This window comes from Talpa europaea (assembly GCF_964194135.1).
Source record: "Talpa europaea genome assembly, chromosome: 6".
NCBI classification, from domain to species: domain Eukaryota; kingdom Metazoa; phylum Chordata; class Mammalia; order Eulipotyphla; family Talpidae; genus Talpa; species Talpa europaea.
In genome coordinates, this window is record NC_140072.1 from 45,923,971 (window position 1) to 45,941,049 (window position 17,079).

A 17,079-nucleotide genomic window follows, 5' to 3' on the forward strand; every position below is an offset into this window, starting at 1 on the left:
CTCTAAGTCTTTCATCTCAGGAATCCAACTGAGGAAAAGTACAACTAGACATTACCCTACCATGGAGGACCTGGACAGCACAGATGCCTGTCATAACAACAATCTGGATCATAAGTGGGCAAATGGCCCCCACACAACTACAGTCATACATCACTTAGTTTTCTTAAGGAAACTGAGGAAGGAGGGTGGCCTCTCCATGAAGTGAGCCTTCCATTATGGGAATATGATCTGGATTCCCTAAGAACTGGCCTCCGGTAACAAAATAGTCTTTGTCAGATGTCATGATCCCTCACTCCAAGAGCAGGAACACCTCCTTCTAGCTCACTGTAATTTAGAGGAGAAGGCAGGGACCCTCAATCACGGCACCTAAGAAACTATTTCATTCTCTCACTTCTTTTCAACATCTCCCTTCTTTTCTGTCCCTCCTCATAGAACTCCATAACAGCATACAACAAAATATACATGGGCCAACTTTGGGAAGGTGACAGGCAGACTAACAGCAGAAAGGTTCTTGTATTACTGTGTGTGAAGTGAATCAAGCAGCACAGAAGAGTGAGGGCTTCATGCACCTGTGAGTGTCTCAGTTCTGGCTGGAGAAGCTGGGTCTTCAATAGGGGCGGTTACTCTCTGTATCAGAGAAAGAAAAGAGCAAAAACAGTCGAACAAGCAAGTACTAGAAGTTACGAAGTCACTTCTACCAATTCCTTAGCGTTGCACTTGGAAATGTCTTTCATGTAAAGATGGATCCTTTTCAAACCAAGCATCTATGGTACACCCATTTTAGTCAAGGAGTTACATTAGGGATATGATTTTCCAAGTGCTTGCTGAAGCTTCAACTCGCTGAATAGGTATTTAATCTAGAAACTCGGTTCATAGCTTAACTACAAAAGCACACAAAGGTAGGACAGTCCGTTGACATTTTCCTAAGGCTTCTCGCTGGGCGACTCCCCTTCCTCTCCTAGCCCCGACAGAGGGGATGCCTGGGGGCTCAGTCAAAAAGAGGGGGTGCTACCAGGCCCCCGCTGCAGACAACGCCCCGGGTGGAGGGAGAGTTTAGGGGGGCGCCGCGGCCAGAACGGCTGGCCACTGGGCGGGCTCAGGGCCAGGCGCTGGCCGGCTGTGGGGCGCAGCGGTCTAATCCACCAACATGCCCAGCTCCACGGGGGCTGTGTGGGGGTTCCGGCCCGAAACGTCCTCACGCTCGGTGTGTGAAAGCCACGAAAGCAACTCGCCTCCGGCCATTCGGCGACTCGACCGCAGAGCGCGGACCAGGACCCACGTCTCCCGTCTCCCAGTCGGGATTCTCTCCCAGCCCCGCAACTCTCAGCCTCGCCTCGCTCCAGGGCGATCATTTCCACTCCACATCCGCGTCCCTCTGAACCCCGGTGCTGGCCGGACTGGTCCCCGGAGTTCCGCGACCGCGCTCAAGGAGCGCGGGCCGGCCTCCCCCGCGCATGCGCACGGCGCGCCCCGCGCGGCCGCCCGGCCGGGAGTTACCCCGCCCCCCCCTCCCGGCAGGCAGAGTTCGCGCTGCAGAAGTACGAGGAGCCGGGAGGGTCAATCTGCGCCGGCGTCTAGGCTGCTGGCCAAAAAGCTCTGGCTAACCAGGAGTCAAAGCTGCCTCCCCTTCGCGCATGGGAAGGACAAACTAACTAACATTGCAGAGTTACCGTCCCAGAGCTGGGCGCCGTCGCCGTGCACCCGCTCCCCGGGCCCGCCGCCGGCGCGATGTGCCTTCCGCTGCTGCTGCTGCTGCTGCTGAGCGTGCTGCTCCTGGCGACCCTTTGCAAAGTTTACCTAGGACTCTTTGCAGAGAGCTCCCCCAACCCCTTCTCCGAGGATGTCAAGCGGCCGCCCGCGCCCCTGGTGACCGATAAGGAGGCCAGGAAGAAAATTCTCAAACAAGGTCAGCTGGAGGGACCTTGGGAGTGCGAGGCTGAGGTTGGGCATCCTTGTGGGTTTGTGTGCCCATTCCAGGAGGGGGAGCCGCTGCCGGGCCCCGGCTAGTTTCCCCGTTTGTAAAGTGCAGGGCGGGCTTCCTTGCACGTGAAGATGCCCACTGGATGTCCAACACCGGTGAGAACATTCACCTGGGCAGGTGCTAGGAAGAGTGATTCCGTCCTTAGCATCGTCCTTGGAGTGCGGAGGTCTGGATATAGCCAAATCCCACCAGCCCCAGCGGTTGAATGAGGCCTCGCACCCCTGGAGAAGTAAGAGATGTTTCCCCCACTTGTTTCTAGGACCTTAACTTTTCCATTTGCCCTCCCACGTGGGCTCAGGGACATGGGAACGCTGCACAGAGGGGCATTATGTCCATCAAGTGATGGATGTGGTTGACCCTGGTTGTAAAACTGACTTAACAGGGTGTCTCAGACCCAGAATCCGCTCTTCCATCAAACGGATTACTTCTGCTGTTATCTTTAAAGTTTATTTTCGTCTTCCTTCTGAGCTTTAAGGAAAGTTCTACTGCTTAAAAAAAAAAAAAAAAAAGCCCTTCTTTAATCTTCAGGGTTCCTCTGGTAATTTTATACTTCTGTGTGAAAAGTCTTTGCTATGCAGTGGAAGACCAGTACTTGGGAGATCAGAGTTTTAGTTTGAACTCTATCACTATTTTACTGGAAGCCATTAACAAGTTATTTCACCTATCTGAGGTTATCTGAAAATGAGATGACTAGTTTAACTTTTCAAACTGGTTGTGATCTATTAATGGGTCATGAAATCAGTGCAGTGGATTGTAACTAGCATTTTAAGATGCAGTAAATAGAACACAGCAGGGGCCTCCATTGTGGCACAGGGGTTAAAGACAGCACTATCAAGCTATTGCCAGCCACTGCAGCACAAGTTCAAGCCCTGGCCAGGGAACAATCCACATTATGCAGTAGACCCCTCCTGTATCGCCCGCTGCCCCCCCTCAGCAGTGTATTTCAGTAGATCCGGCTGTTCTCTTCCCCATTCTGTCTCTGGTGAATCCTCTCACCCCCCACACCTCTGGCCTATACCCCATAAATAAATAATGCATAAATAAATAAATCTTTTAAAAATTGTAAAATACATAAACATTTAAAAAATAGAACATAGCAGACTGTATCATGCATAGTTCTGATAGGTATTGAATAGTGAAACTTCTGTTTCAGGCATCTATACTACATACTTATATATGTTCTGGGTTCTGATATAAAATGCCCTTTCTAAAAATGGTTGAAAAGTTAAAATTTTCCAAGTCCTCTTTGCAGCCTGAAAAACTCAAATCTTTGTTTTTTCTGGAGTGCCCTTTAAAGGATGAATCTTGTATTGGACGTGCCCATATGGCACCAGGTGCTGTCCAGTTATATATTGTTTATGTGCTGCCTCCTTAGCCCTGCCTCCAAACTTCCTCTCTGCAAGAACAGGGCTGTGATTTCTCAGAGCAGCAGCCTCTGTCCTGCCCAAGCTTCTGCATCAGGATCTTTTTTTTTTTTTTTAACATGTCCATTCCCACACAAAATTAACTTTTATTGTGTGATAACATGGAAGATCTACTTTCTGAACAGCTTTTAATTTCCACATATAAGTAAAAACATACAAAAGCTTGCATTTTTATAATACTTCACTGTTTTAAAAAGATAGCATTTATTTTTTTTATTTTCATATCAGCACTTTATTTGTTTTTTAATATATTTTATTTTATATAATTCTTACATCATTTTTCATTTTTGCACAATGTTTGTGTTTTCATTTTGGTTATATTCCCCATACGGGTTCCACCCCTCTTATTTTGACCCTAATCCCTTCTCTCTTCCACCCCTACCCCCGTGTGTCTCTGGTTTATACCACCAGGCTGTTCCCCTGCTGCCTGCAAGGGCTGTTTTTTCTGACAGTAGCTTATGGATGGAAAGTCCCTGAGCCAGCGACCTGCCCCATGGCACTCTCCTCCCTTCCCCAACTCCTGTTTTCTCCCTTCCCTAACTGTGTATTTGCACTTAGATTTCTCAGTTTGTATTATTGTCAAGCTTCTGTTTTTGTTCCTCTAGTAATTTACTGATTTCTACTTTCTTTGAAAATTGGGAAAATCCCCAGGTGCCTAGTGGCTTTGGTTAAATCAGTTCAGATCAAACTAAATCTCTGTTTAATCTGCCTGGCTGGTCCTGAATATCTTCCAGGCTAAATGTTTGCAATATTTTTGTTAGCAGCTCTGAACCAGTCTGCTCTAGAGTTTTCTTGCATTATAGAAACTAGGAAAGTCTTCCTTGCTTTTTTGCTGCCCTTGCTTGAGAAGCCCAGCTCTATTCCCTCTGTTGCAGCTTTTTCAGCCAGCCGGGTGCCAGAGAGGCTGGATGCAGTGGTGATTGGCAGTGGTTTTGGGGGCCTGGCAGCAGCAGCAATCCTAGCCAAAGCTGGCAAGAGAGTTCTGGTGCTAGAGCAACATACCAAGGCAGGAGGCTGTTGTCATACCTTTGGACAGGATGGCCTTGAATTTGACACAGGTAAGGTTTATGTGAAAAAGGGACTGGAGGACCTCTCTGATGGCGCAAGGGGTTAAGTCTCAGCATTATGAAGCTATCCGCAGTCACTGCAGCTAGAGTTTGACCCCCAGCCAGGTTGCTGACCCACGTGGTGCAGCAGACTTCTGTCTCATCTGCTATTCCCCTCAGCAGTGTATTTCAGTAGATCTGCCTGTTCTGCTCCCCACTCTGTCTCTGGTGAATCCTCTCACCTTCCCCCCACAGCTCCTCTGATCTGCACCCCAGCTCTTGTATGCATAAATAAATACATCTTTTAAAAAGAAAGAAAGAAAGAAAAGGGACTGGAGCAGCCACTGTGGGCTGCTACTGATCATTCTGTTGTTTGGGAAGCTTCATCTTCTCTCTCAGTACCACTTCCTTTGTCTGACAGCCACACCTGTCAGCTAACCTGGCAGGGATTTAGTGGTGTCTGCTGCCAAACCTCCCTACAGCAAGGGTGATTATCTCCCTTCAGGTGTAGACTTGGCCATGTAGGAACACCTTCCACCTTGCTTCCTTGTCCACCTTTTCAGGGGTCAACCCCCATCCCTATGATGCCTTGTTTTTCTGTTTCCCGACAGGAATCCATTATATTGGGAGCATGGATGAGGGCAGCATTGGTCGTTTTATCTTGGACCAGATCACTGAGGGGCAGTTGGACTGGGCTGCCTTGTCTTCTCCCTTTGACATCATGGTTCTAGAAGGGCCGAGTGGCCGGAAGGAGTTCCCCATGTACAAAGGAAAGAAAGCCTACATTCAAGGCCTCAAGGAGAAATTTCCCCAAGAAGCAGATGCCATTGACAAGTACATAAAGTTGGTTGAGGTAACATGGACATCCTGAGGTGCCCCTGTTTATGACCAACAAGGCTGACCTTCTTCATTTTGGAATGACTGGTGGGAGGCAGAAAGGGAGAAACAACTGGTCAGTCCTGTACTCAGGCCCCACCAGAGCTGACCTGTGTGCCCAGCTGGCTCTTGTCTCTGGAGCCTGGGCTCAGCTGCTGCCATGCTGACTCCAGCCTCCAGGGCTTCACCCTTCTCTCTTCCCAGAGTAGGCTGCCTTCCATGTGGTCAGATCACTCTCATTTTTTTTCTTCATTTGAGATCACATTGGGATTTTTCAAAAGGAATTTGGGCAGAAAAGCAAAAAAAGCACTCATCTGATTACAGAATGGGAAAGACTCAGTGGACAGATTTTTAAATATCTTAACTCAGCAAAGTTCAGCCATCAGTCAGTGTAACTGGGTCCTAGGCTTGCAAGCTGTTGGAATGGTGATTCTGCACAGTGGTGCTTGAGATGAGACCTGTTCTCCCCTGCTTATTTTCTCCCCCAGGTGGTGTCCAGAGGAACCTTCCATTGCATCTTGTTGAAGATGCTCCCGTTGTTTCTGGCTCAGCTTCTCAACAAGTTCGGCTTGCTCACCCGCTTCTCTCCCTTCCTTCGAGCATCCACTCAGAGCGTGGCTGAGGTCCTACACCAGCTGCCTGCCTCCCCAGAGCTGCAGGCGGTGCTCAGCTACATCTTCCCCACTTATGGTGGGTACTGGCTGCTGGAGGACGAGGTGCTGCCGCCCTCCTGACTCTGTCTCTTTCTGAGCCTTCTTGGCTGACTGAAATGGAGCAGCATAAACCCCAGGCCCTCTGAAGCTTATGGATGAGAAGTCTGTCTACCCAGCTGGATTCCCTGGTAGAAATTCCCTTGGCCTTTGCCCTGGATGATTCCTCATTTAAACCAACACTGTCCTCCATGCTATTGGCAGCATGGCTGCTAGAAGGGAGGACATTCTTCCTGGTCCCGACTTCTGTAAGATACCCTATGTTTCAATGGAACAGGCCCTCTGGCTGGCCTGAGTCCTGGGGATCAAATGGGTCCTGAGAGAGGCAGATTCAGGCTGCTTGTTACCTGACAGGGGCCAGGTTACTTTCTGAATAGGGTCGCTCTGCCTCATCATCCTCTTCTTCCTCCTGTAGGTGTCACCCCCAGCCACAGCTCCTTTTCCATGCATGCTCTGCTGGTTGACCACTATCTGAAAGGGGCCTTTTACCCCCGAGGTGGGTCCAGTGAAATCGCCTTCCACACCATCCCGGTGATTCAGCGGGCTGGCGGCGCTGTCTTGACGAGGGCCACTGTGCAGAGTGTGTTGCTGGACTCGGCTGGAAAAGCCTGTGGTGAGAGCCGGGTATCATGTGTCACAGTCCCTGGGTTGCGGTGGGGGAGCCCTGGGTGCAGAGATAAGAAAACACTGAGGGCAGAAAGTATAGACAAACCAACCTCCTCACAGGTGCTCTTTCAAGGCTAGACTCTGCCCCAGGGCAGGAGTCTGGGGGTAGCCATCAGTCTGGAGGCAAAAAGGGAGCAGGAAGTGTAAAGGATTGCTTGGTCTCCAAAGGACAGCATTTAATCATTTATTCAATAGATTAAAATATTCATACAGTAATCTGTGATCTTGTGTGTAGGGCTGTGTCCTTGTCATCTTTATGTTTATAGATCTTAGCAAGTTATAAAGACTAAATGTTTAGTCACTAAGTGACTGGTGAGATGAATGAGTAACCTGGGCACACCATGAGGAAGTGTGCAGGCAGGCAATATGCCCTCCCCTCTGCATGCCAGGAGCTCCTTGCCTGGCTCAGGTTTTTTGCTGTTACCTTTTTTTTTTTTTTAAGATTTATTTATTTATACAAGCACTGGGTACAGTCAGAAGCGCGGGAGGGTGAGAGAATTCACCAGAGCCAGAGCGGGGAGCAGAACAGACAGAAGGACCGAAGTACACTGCTGAGGGGAGCAGCGGGCAGCAGGAGAGGTCTGCGCGCCATGTGGGACCCTCCTCCGGTGGCCGGGGAGCAGCCGGGGATCGAACCAGCGCCGCAGAGGCCGCGGGCAGCCTCGCAACTAGCACTCAACCGCTGCGCTACCGGGGAGGCCCCCCTTGGAGGGTTTTAAAGAGAGTGTTTTGAACTCTGACAGCAGTAAAGCTGGACCTGGATTCCAATGGGAGGCTCTCAGCTCTTGGCTTTGGGCTTCTTGTGGAGGCTGTTGAGTTTGGCTAAAGAAAAGATCTCCCACATGGGGCGGGGAGGAATAAGGAAGGTGAACACAGAGTGTGTCCTGTGGAGCACCTCAGGGAGTTTCACGCTTCAGTTTTGCCTGGGAGCTTCCTCCCTGGCCCTGGCCGACTGGGTGCCCGGGTCTGAGAAAATGAAGCATAGGCTTAGAGAGATGTGTTAGGACTTGGGCTTTTCTCTTCCTCCTGGAGTGCGCAGACCCTCAGTCAAGCTCTTATGCCTGCAGGGGTCAGTGTGAAGAAGGGTCAGGAACTGGTGAACATCTACTGCCCCATCGTGATCTCCGACGCTGGACTGTTCAATACCTATGAGCGCTTGTTGCCAGAGAGTGCCCACTCTCTGCCAGGTAAAGACTGGGCTGCCTGCCCTCTTTCAACTTCCCCAACTTGGGCTCTCTACAGCCAGCGTGCTCAGCCTGCATGAGGCTTTCCCTTTGTCCTTCAGCAGAAAAGGGGAGAACATTGGTGTCACATCAGTTTCCATTAAGGCCTGTGTTTGGCGGGTGGGAGACAACTTCCTTCCGTCTCGTCATCCCCAAAGACCCTTCCATCATTACTTCTTTCATTCTTGGAGTATTTCCCCCTTGTGACCTCACCACTTTTCCTTCCTCTCTTTTAAGTTTCTATTCCTAGTTGCCCATTCTCAGTTGCCCTCGATCAGAGATCATCTTTCTAATAGTTAATGATGGAGGGCAGAGTCCTTCAGGGACATTTCCTTTATGTTCTTTTCATTACGTTTGTGGTATGAAGCTTTTTTCCTTCCTTTCTCACTTCTTTTGAGTAGGGAAGACAGGTCTGACATATCTGTGAGGGGAGCAAATGCTGGCGTGGAGAGGAGAAGCTTGATCTAACTGTTGTGTGCCTTGTTTGGGACCAGGTGATCTTTTTCTGCCTCTTTCAGGAACCAGCACCTTACTGGGGTGGGGCTGCAGGAACACCCTTCTGGCTCGCTTCTATCCTTGAGCCCTGGGCTTGAAATTTGGGACTATGATGGAAATAATCTGCTCTAATAGGCAGTGTCCCAAGAGAAAAACCTGGTTTTGTGGAGGGGGGGGGTAGGCATATTTATTGGGTGCCTTTGGTAAGTGTATATGAGAAGCTTTGCTCTTGCATTGCACTTGAATCCCATAGCCACCTGGGAGAGAGCGCACATTATCCTAATGTTTACGGCTGAGACACTGAAGCCTGTACAGGCAAAGTAACTTTCCACGGCCAACCAGCTCAAAGTGGCAGGCATGAGAACAGGGGTGGATCTGGCCAGAAATCTGGGCTCTCGGCTTCCTGTGCATTTTGACATTGGACCTTCCAGGAAAGGTGTCGCTGAAAGGGTAGGAGAACAGGTTAGCCCACAGAGAACAAAGTGGCTGAACCAAAGATGGGTGAGAAATTACTATTTTGAAATGAACTTTGACTGTCATGTAACTAGAAGCTGCTGGTGTAATCTGAGGAAAGGATCTGACTGGCCAGGATGGCACCAATAATCCAGGAGGGTAAGAGAGGCATCTAGATAAAGACCTCTGGCTGGGGCGGGAGGTGAGAAAGGAGTATGCAAGATGCAGTTGGGATGGGAACCGTGAACTTTAATGGAGGAGACTGGAGAGCTGTGGAAAGAGCTCTAGTCTATCCCAGAGGCCAGCCTGTGGTTTCTCTCTGAGGAGCTGGGGAGGTGGGTGGCAGAGTAGTTTGGGAGAAGAGTGAGGTGCTGGACTTTCTCATGAGAGAGAGGGAGGGGTGGGCAGTTAAGGTATAAGGCATCTTTCAGGAAAAGGTATGAGATGTGTCCAACTGAAAATCAGCCTTCCTGTCCCTTTGCCTCACTTAGCATCTGCTGCCAGCGAAGGCCTCCTCCTCTCCGATTGGGTGTGCTCAGTGGGGTGAGGCAGAGATTGCCCAGTGGCAAGGTAGTGGGCAGGGCTGGGTGGACCAACAGACTTGACCTTTGGCACTGTCCGCCTCCCTCTCTCCCAGGACCTCTGAACCCTGACATTGTTCTCGGGCAGGTCCCGGTGTCCCACCCAGACCTGCCCTCTCCCTGGGCAGCCATGCTACAGAGTCACCTTTCTGTACATTCACCAGAGGAATCTTTTCAAAGCTTACACCTTCCACTGCTGTTATGTCTCCCATCAGGGACCAATTGCCCCCTCCTTCCCCTGCTTATCCCCTTTATTCCCAAGGGTGGGGAGTTAGATGCTGTCCCAGTTGAATCCCAGTGAGACATTACAGGCAGTGGCAGCACTACCACTTAACTCAGAGACCCGAGGTGCTGCCACTCCTGTCTGGAGAGTTCTCATAAATGTGCATACTTCTCAGAGATGGGAACCAGCTATCTGGCTTTTGGGACGGGCAGTGCCAGTTGGGCTTGAGGGTGCAGGTGGGGTGGTCAGGCGGAGGGAGGCCTTGTGAATAAAAGCACCTCTTTAATTCCACTGCTGAGCCTTGATGAGGTTATGGGGGATGGTCTGGAGGAAGTTTTTTGAGTGGGGAAGAACGGTCTGACAATATTGGTGAGGGAAGCTAAAACTGGCAGAGAAAAATCTTGATATCATAGTTGTTGGTTCTCAGGGTGATTTTTCCTGCCAGGTATATAATTCCTGGACTCCTTCCTTCTAGCTAGGGAGAAGGAGAGGTGCTTGTTGGAGGTAATTGCTTTTCTAAGGGGCCTTTGAAGACCTTGGTTTCATTTTTGGGGCCCTGGTTCTCTTTGTACTCGTCTACCCATCCTAGAGGGCGGTGTCAGCAGTGTGATCACACCTGGATGCTGAAACCCAGGTGACAAGGCTTCCTGTGGCTTCTGAGCAGTTCATTTCTTATTTCTTATTTTGGCTGTGAAAACGCACGCTCCCCTTCCCTCCTCAGTGTGCTCTGCTGCCATAGCTGGGTGTTTTCAAATCATATGCCCGCGGTCGCATTATAATTATTATGCCCCCTTTTACTCTCAAAGGCTTGTTTTGGATGATAAACTGTTGATAATTCTGTTCCCCCTGACCTTAGCACTCAGTTCTTTGCAGTCTCTATTCGGGGAGCCACCTTTCAGGGAAATCTCTTTTCCACTAGTCAGGGATCACATCTGACCCCTTGTAATATCCCCAGGGCCTGGCTGAGTGTTCAGCACATAGGCCCTCCATAGGCACCCTCAGGCAGGTGCTGGAGATGGCCCCAGGGATGGGTACAGAGGATGAGACTTTGTGGGAGAAGTTTCCAAAAAACTGGTCTGGGGTCATCGTTGGGAGGTGGGGACCCCTGCTGTTTAGGTCCTGAGGACATCAGGTGTCTCACAGTGGCTGCCTCCCTCCAAGGTGCTGTTCCTCCGTCCTCCCCAGGGCTGAATCTTGAAATGCTCAGTACCAGTAGTGCTCCTTGCATTTGTTTAACTGCATTGTTTACCATTTTGAGGCCTTGCATGGATGGTATGGCACACTAGGCACACTATGTTCACTCATCCAATTGCTTGTATTAAATACTGAAATCAAGGCTTATAAAAAACTACCATTTACATGTGTGGACCTTAGGCATCCACTCATAACTTAAAGGCATTAAGGGGGCCTCCCCAGTGGCGCAGTGGTTGAGCACTGGGTTGCGAAGCCGCCTGCAGCCTCTGCAACACCGGTTCGATCCCCGGCCGCAGGGCGATGGTCCCACATGGCGCGCAGACCTCCCCTGCCGCCCGCTGCTCCCCTCAGCAGTGTACTTTGTCAGTCTGCCTGCTCTGCTCTCCCCTCTGGCTCTGGTGAATTCTCTCACCCTCCCGCGCTTCTGACTGTGCCCAGTGCTTGTATAAATAAATAAATAAATAAACAAACAAACAAATAAATAAATAAATAAATCTTTAAAGGCATTAAGGGAAAGATGACTGCCTGCAAGCACCTGGAGCCAGCTTAGGGAAGCTGGGTGTCATCTGCTTCTAAGGGTAACCAGAGCAGAAGTAGGTGGAGGTGGAAAAGCAGGAGTCTGGGATTTTGTCCTTCACTGGCAGGAGAGTGAAGAGCAGACCCTGCCTGGTCACTGTGGGGAGAACAGCTCTCAGAATGGCTCCAGGGCAGCAAGGCTGCCAGCTGAACTGACAGGCTGCAGATCAAGTGAGGCCTCCGGGTGGCAGCAGATCTCCCAGGACTGGAAGTGGCTGTCTCTGGCCACAGCTCACAGGTGTGACTCTCTGGCAGGTGTGAAGCAGCAGCTGGGGATGGTGCGGCCAGGCTTGAGCATGCTCTCTGTTTTCATCTGCCTACGGGGCACCAAGAAGGACCTGGGTCTGGAATCTACCAACTTCTATGTTTATTTTGACACAGACATGGAAAAGGCATAAGACGTGTTTGTGTGTGTGTGTGTGCGCGCGCACATGTGCGTGCGTGTGAGGGAGGATGTTAGCGTGGGCCAAGAGCCTATGCACCCCTTCTTATCCCCCTAATGCTGGGGGAAAAATAGGAGATGGGGATGGGAGGAAGTGGGTGAGAATTGCTCATTTCACCCTCAGGATGAAGAGTTACCTCTCGATGCCCAGGGAAAAGGCTTTAGCACACATTCCTCTGGTCTTCATTTCTTCCTCATCAGCCAAGGACCCGACATGGGAGGACCGATTTCCAGGTGGGCTTAAGGTGCTGGGAGAGGAGGGTTCAGCAGTAGTGGGGCAGCAGTAGTGACCCCAGGTCTGCATCCCCAGGGCGGTCCACGATGGTCGTGCTGGTGCCCACTTCCTATGCGTGGTTTGAGGAGTGGCAGGAGGAGCCAAAGGGAAAGCGAAGCAGTGACTATGAGACTCTCAAAAACTCCTTTGTTGAAGCCGCGATGTCGGTTGTCATGAAGCTTTTCCCGCAGCTGGAGGGAAAGGTAGGAGGAAGACCGTGGTTGTGGTGATAGCTCTGTTGGTGCCATTGCTACCCTTTCTTTGGGGCAGAGAAATTACCCTGAGGTAACAGCTCCAGGGAAGGGCAGGGACCCGTGCAGGCTTAGTCAAGGACAGTACAAATGGGAGAAGAGACAGGGTCTCACCGTTTCTGTTCTTGTCCCTTGGCTGCTTTTTTTGCCTCCTCAGGTGGACAGTGTGGCTGGAGGATCCCCACTGACCAACCAATTCTATCTGGCTGCTCCCCGGGGTGCCTGCTATGGGGCTGACCATGACCTGGGCCGCATGCATCCTTGCGTGATGGCCTCCATAAGGGCACAAAGCCCCATCCCCAACCTCTACCTGACAGGTACATTGATAATCTCAGACCCTGGGTCTCCTGACACCCAAAGTCTTCTGGCCCTGCTGTCCCTTGCAACCTCCCATACTGAGCTGAGATTTCTGGGCAGGCTAGGGGCCTTGTTTCTGAGCTGTCGTCATCTCTGGGTGACCCTAGTATGGACGGATGAACAGCTCTTGCCCTCCCACGCCCCTCTCCTCACTTGGGTCTCTACTCTTGTCTCTTAGGCCAGGATATCTGCACCTGTGGGCTGATGGGGGCTCTGCAAGGGGCCCTGCTGTGCAGCAGTGCCATTCTGAAGAGGAACTTGTACTCAGATCTTAAGAAGCTTGGCTCGAGGATCCAGGAACAGAAGAAGAAGAATTAGTTCAGTCAGGGATGAGTCAGAGGATTTTGCCCAGTGCTTGTGGGCACAGCCCCTGACTTAACCATAATGTCTTTCTACATTAGTGCCTTGCTCACATAAAGTACTTGTAATTTGGTTTTAATTTCTGAATAGTGGCCTTATACACAAGTCTAGCATAGATCATAGTCCTTAGACTGAAGCTTTCCCACCTGATGAAGGTGATAAACTCACAGTTTTTCAAATATGCCATCCCTACTAAAAGACCCAGGGTGGGCTGCTGATTTAGATAGCCTTAAGGTCTCATCGAGCAGGGCTCTGCATTCCACAGCCACACCTCCTTACTCTGAACAAATACCAGGTGGACAGACCCTTGAAAGTGTTGGCGAGCTGAAGCAGGTTGGTCCAGTTGTCCCAGGACTTCCCTCACTTACTGTTAGGGCTGCGTCACAGGAGTTCTACACTGTTGAAGAGAAAGGGTACCTAGTGAAGTTTCAGTCAAAATGTGGAGATGGTTTTGGTTGTAGTGCCTAGTTTCAGAGGCTTTCAGATCCTGCTTTTGCTGAGTTTAGTGGTTGCTCCAGAGGCTGGAGAAATGCATGACACAATCATTGTGATTGTGGAGGCAACGGAAAGATATTAGTGAGGTATATGTTAGAAGACAAGGACCAGTTCATATACAGCCAGGCCCTAGGTTCATCTTCCTGGTGATCAGTGGCATCAGGTACTCAGCACCCCAGCACCCAGACAGCCTCCATGTCTGACTGCAGGACACATCCACAATATACAGGGAAGGGTGATGGGAGCAGTTTGGGAACAGAACTGGAAAGATGACTTCACTGGGGTAGAAGCTGCTAAAAAAGCATCCCAGACTACAGGTACAGCAGAAGACACATACAGGGAGATAGCAGAGGCCCAGCTACCTCCTGCACCTAGAACACCAGGACTGCCTGGTGGGAAGGAGAAAGAAGAGGGTTAGAAATCAGTTGACATGAGAAAATGGAAAGCAATAGAATATGTGCAAAGCCCTGGAGTGGCATTTTCAGTTTAGTGCTACATTTGGGGATTAGATGGGAAGATGAATGAAGATTGACAGAAAAAATGCCCTTTCACTTACTTTTGGCCTTATTTTAATGCAATATTAATAAATTTGATAACTATAGCTTTAATATTTGAAATTTATTTCGGTTTCTGCAATGATACAAAACTACATCAAGATGGCATTCATGGACGCTCAGTGAAACATTATGTACTGAAAATACTTATCATTAGCCCAAAATAAGCTTTAAAAATTATAGTTAAGTTACAAAAAGCTGAGAATATAAAACACTGCAAAACAGTGGCAATCTAATAACCAGGTAAACAAAAAAGGGAAACAATTTCAACAAGCAATCATTTTGTTAATAGTAGACTTCTACATTAAAGGAATATTTATCGAAGAGTGTGAGGAGACAGATTTTGCAGGCAACCTGAAACCCTATACAGCTCAGACCCAAGGCCTTTACACAGGAACTTCTGAATTGAGATAGTTAAGAAATTCATGTGACTTGTGGAACCTGCTGGGTTAAGATTCTTGGCTCTGGATGTATAGTTAAATTAAACCTGAAAATCTCTTCCCAGGATTTATTTAAGCAAGGGGATACCAAACACAACCTTCCCAGCAAGTTTTCAGAAAACAACTGGCAGAACTACAGGATCTGGGATATAGCACGCTCCTCACTGTTCAAATGCTTCAGAACACATGCAAAAGGCTGGCTTTCGCCACGCAAGCAGCATTATGTATCAAGTTACCCTGTAAAAACAAGGGGTGGGCTTCTGCTTTTTGATTTAAATGACATAAATTGGAGAAGAAAATGAGAATCACCATCAGGGGAATTTTGGAGGTTTACAATTCCATCACTGAATAGTTCATTAAAAGTCACCACGGGAAAAGAAACCTCAGAATATATATAGCTAGTTGTCAAGTCTTTCCGAGTTGTCTTAGCCTTTTAGACAGACTGGCCTTCCACTACCCCAGGGTCCCAAAGTGGACTTTCATGGCTCCCTGTGCACCACTGCCCGCCCCACCCCCGGCTTGCCCAGTGCCAGCACACCCTCATCCACACACAATCTCTAGGAAAACTTGCTATCTTTAAAAAGATAACTACCCAGAAATCAAGTTGTCCTTTGGTATGAGAGATGTCCTTGGTTCACTCTTCAAGTGAAAGGTAAATTCTATTGTACTCTTTCAGCACAGGAAATGATACTTCACAGACACTCAAAAGGTGGAGCTGTGTGGATTCATCAATATTCAGTTCTACTTGGTGCAGACCCTCTTGGTTCCTGAAGTCAATCTTTTTTCTTTTTTAAAGATTTATTTTTTATTTATACAATAGCTGGAGTACAGGCCAGAGGTGTGGGAGGGTGAGAGGATTCACCAGAGACAAAGCAGGGAGCAGAACAGGCAGACAGACCTAAAGCACTGCTGAGGGGAGCAGCGGGCAAGACAGGTGAGGTCTGCAGCGTGCCATGTGGGAATCTCCCTGGCCGGCCAGGAATTGACCCGGTGCTGCAGAGGCTGCGGACAGCTTCATAGCACTGTGCTCAACCCGCTGCACCACCGGGGAGGCCCTGAAGACAATCTTTCTTCCTGCGCTCTTCATGAGCAAAACCTACCAAAAAGGGACCGTAGCCAGCAGCCAGCAAGAGCTGTGTGAGAACTCAATTATGTCACATCCTGATGTCCTCAACAAAGAAAACTTCTTTGCAAGAATAAATTGAACTCCTGAACTACCTAGGAAATGCCACTAGGCTGGGCAGATGCAGAGAGTGCCTGCTAAGGATGCATCCAAAGCAGCTTAGTTTTCTTGGTGAGACCGGACAGAGACATCAGATGCTGATTGCCTTATTATCTGAAGTTCAAAAATGAGTAAGTGGCAAACTACTGGAATAGAATGGAAAGAGCCAAATGGGGTGGGGGAGTTAGGAAGGTACATAGGAAAACTTGAGCTGGGCCCTGAAGAAATAGATTCTGGGAAGGCAAGGCAAAGAGGAAAAGGCAGTGCATTCTAAGCAAACTGCAACCATGGGACACCTGGGACCAGAGGGCATAGCAAGAGCAAAAAGCAGCGGGGTCTAGGTGACACCTGACAGGAGGGCACTCTGGCTTGGCTGGGATACAGAGGAAGACAGGAGAGTGCCAATCTGCAGAGTCCTGAGCACTAAAGCATCTATAAACTGGGTTCTCTAAGCTATGAGAGGTAGTGAAAAAAAACTTTAGATAAGGGCAAGTATTTTTTTTTTTAAAGATTTATTTATTTATACAAGCACTGGGTACAGTCACAAGCGCGGGAGGGTGAGAGAATTCACCAGAGCCAGAGCAGGCAACAGAACAGGCAGACTGATGAAACACACTGCTGAGGGGAGCAGCGGGCAAGGCAGGAGAGGTCTGCGCGCCATGTGGGACCCTCCCCGGTGGCTGGGGATCAAACCGGTGCTGCAGAGGCCACAGGCAGCTTCACAGCCCAGCGCTCAACCGCTGCACCACTGCCGAAGCCCAGGGCAAGTATTTTGAAAAGAGCAATCTGGTCTCTCTGCACACCAGAGATGAGCAGGAGAGCCAATCTGTGGCTCCTTAAAAAAAAAAAAAAAAAAAAAAATCACAAAAAACCCAACACTCAAAAAAGAAGTGACGGGAATGTGGGTATAGGACAGGAAAACAAAGAAAATGGGAAGGAAGGTTGTAGCTGAAGATATTAGAAGAAAAAAATGTATAAGACTTGTAACAAGAGAAAATGATAAAAGCTTGCAGTTTGGAGTTGAGATGATTAAAGAAATGAAGTTGAGAAGGGTGTACAATAGCTGGAAGAAAGAAATCCTGTTTTGGTGACAACAGGACAATCAAACTGAAATAGCACACAGGACTGGATTCTTTGGGATGCAGGTCAAGGATAAAGGCTTGGGAGTTACAATAAAAAACAGATGAGTTTCTGAGGAGACAAAGGAATAGCAAGATCTGCGTTTGATAATATGAC

The 17,079-nt window shown here is 49.2% G+C and overlaps 1 protein-coding gene across 1 annotated transcript; it reads left to right on the plus strand.

Moving 5' to 3' along the window:
- Positions 1-1,728: 1,728 nt before the first annotated feature.
- RETSAT (retinol saturase) lies at positions 1,729-13,090 on the plus strand (the record flags this gene model as incomplete). Its single annotated transcript, XM_084234599.1, has 11 exons — positions 1,729-1,906; positions 4,281-4,463; positions 5,063-5,304; positions 5,816-6,017; positions 6,453-6,650; positions 7,771-7,890; positions 11,704-11,842; positions 12,015-12,124; positions 12,201-12,367; positions 12,573-12,732; positions 12,951-13,090. The coding sequence occupies 11 exons, from the start codon at positions 1,729-1,731 to the stop codon at positions 13,088-13,090; spliced, it is 1,839 nt and encodes a 612-aa protein (XP_084090725.1).
- Positions 13,091-17,079: the final 3,989 nt, after the last annotated feature.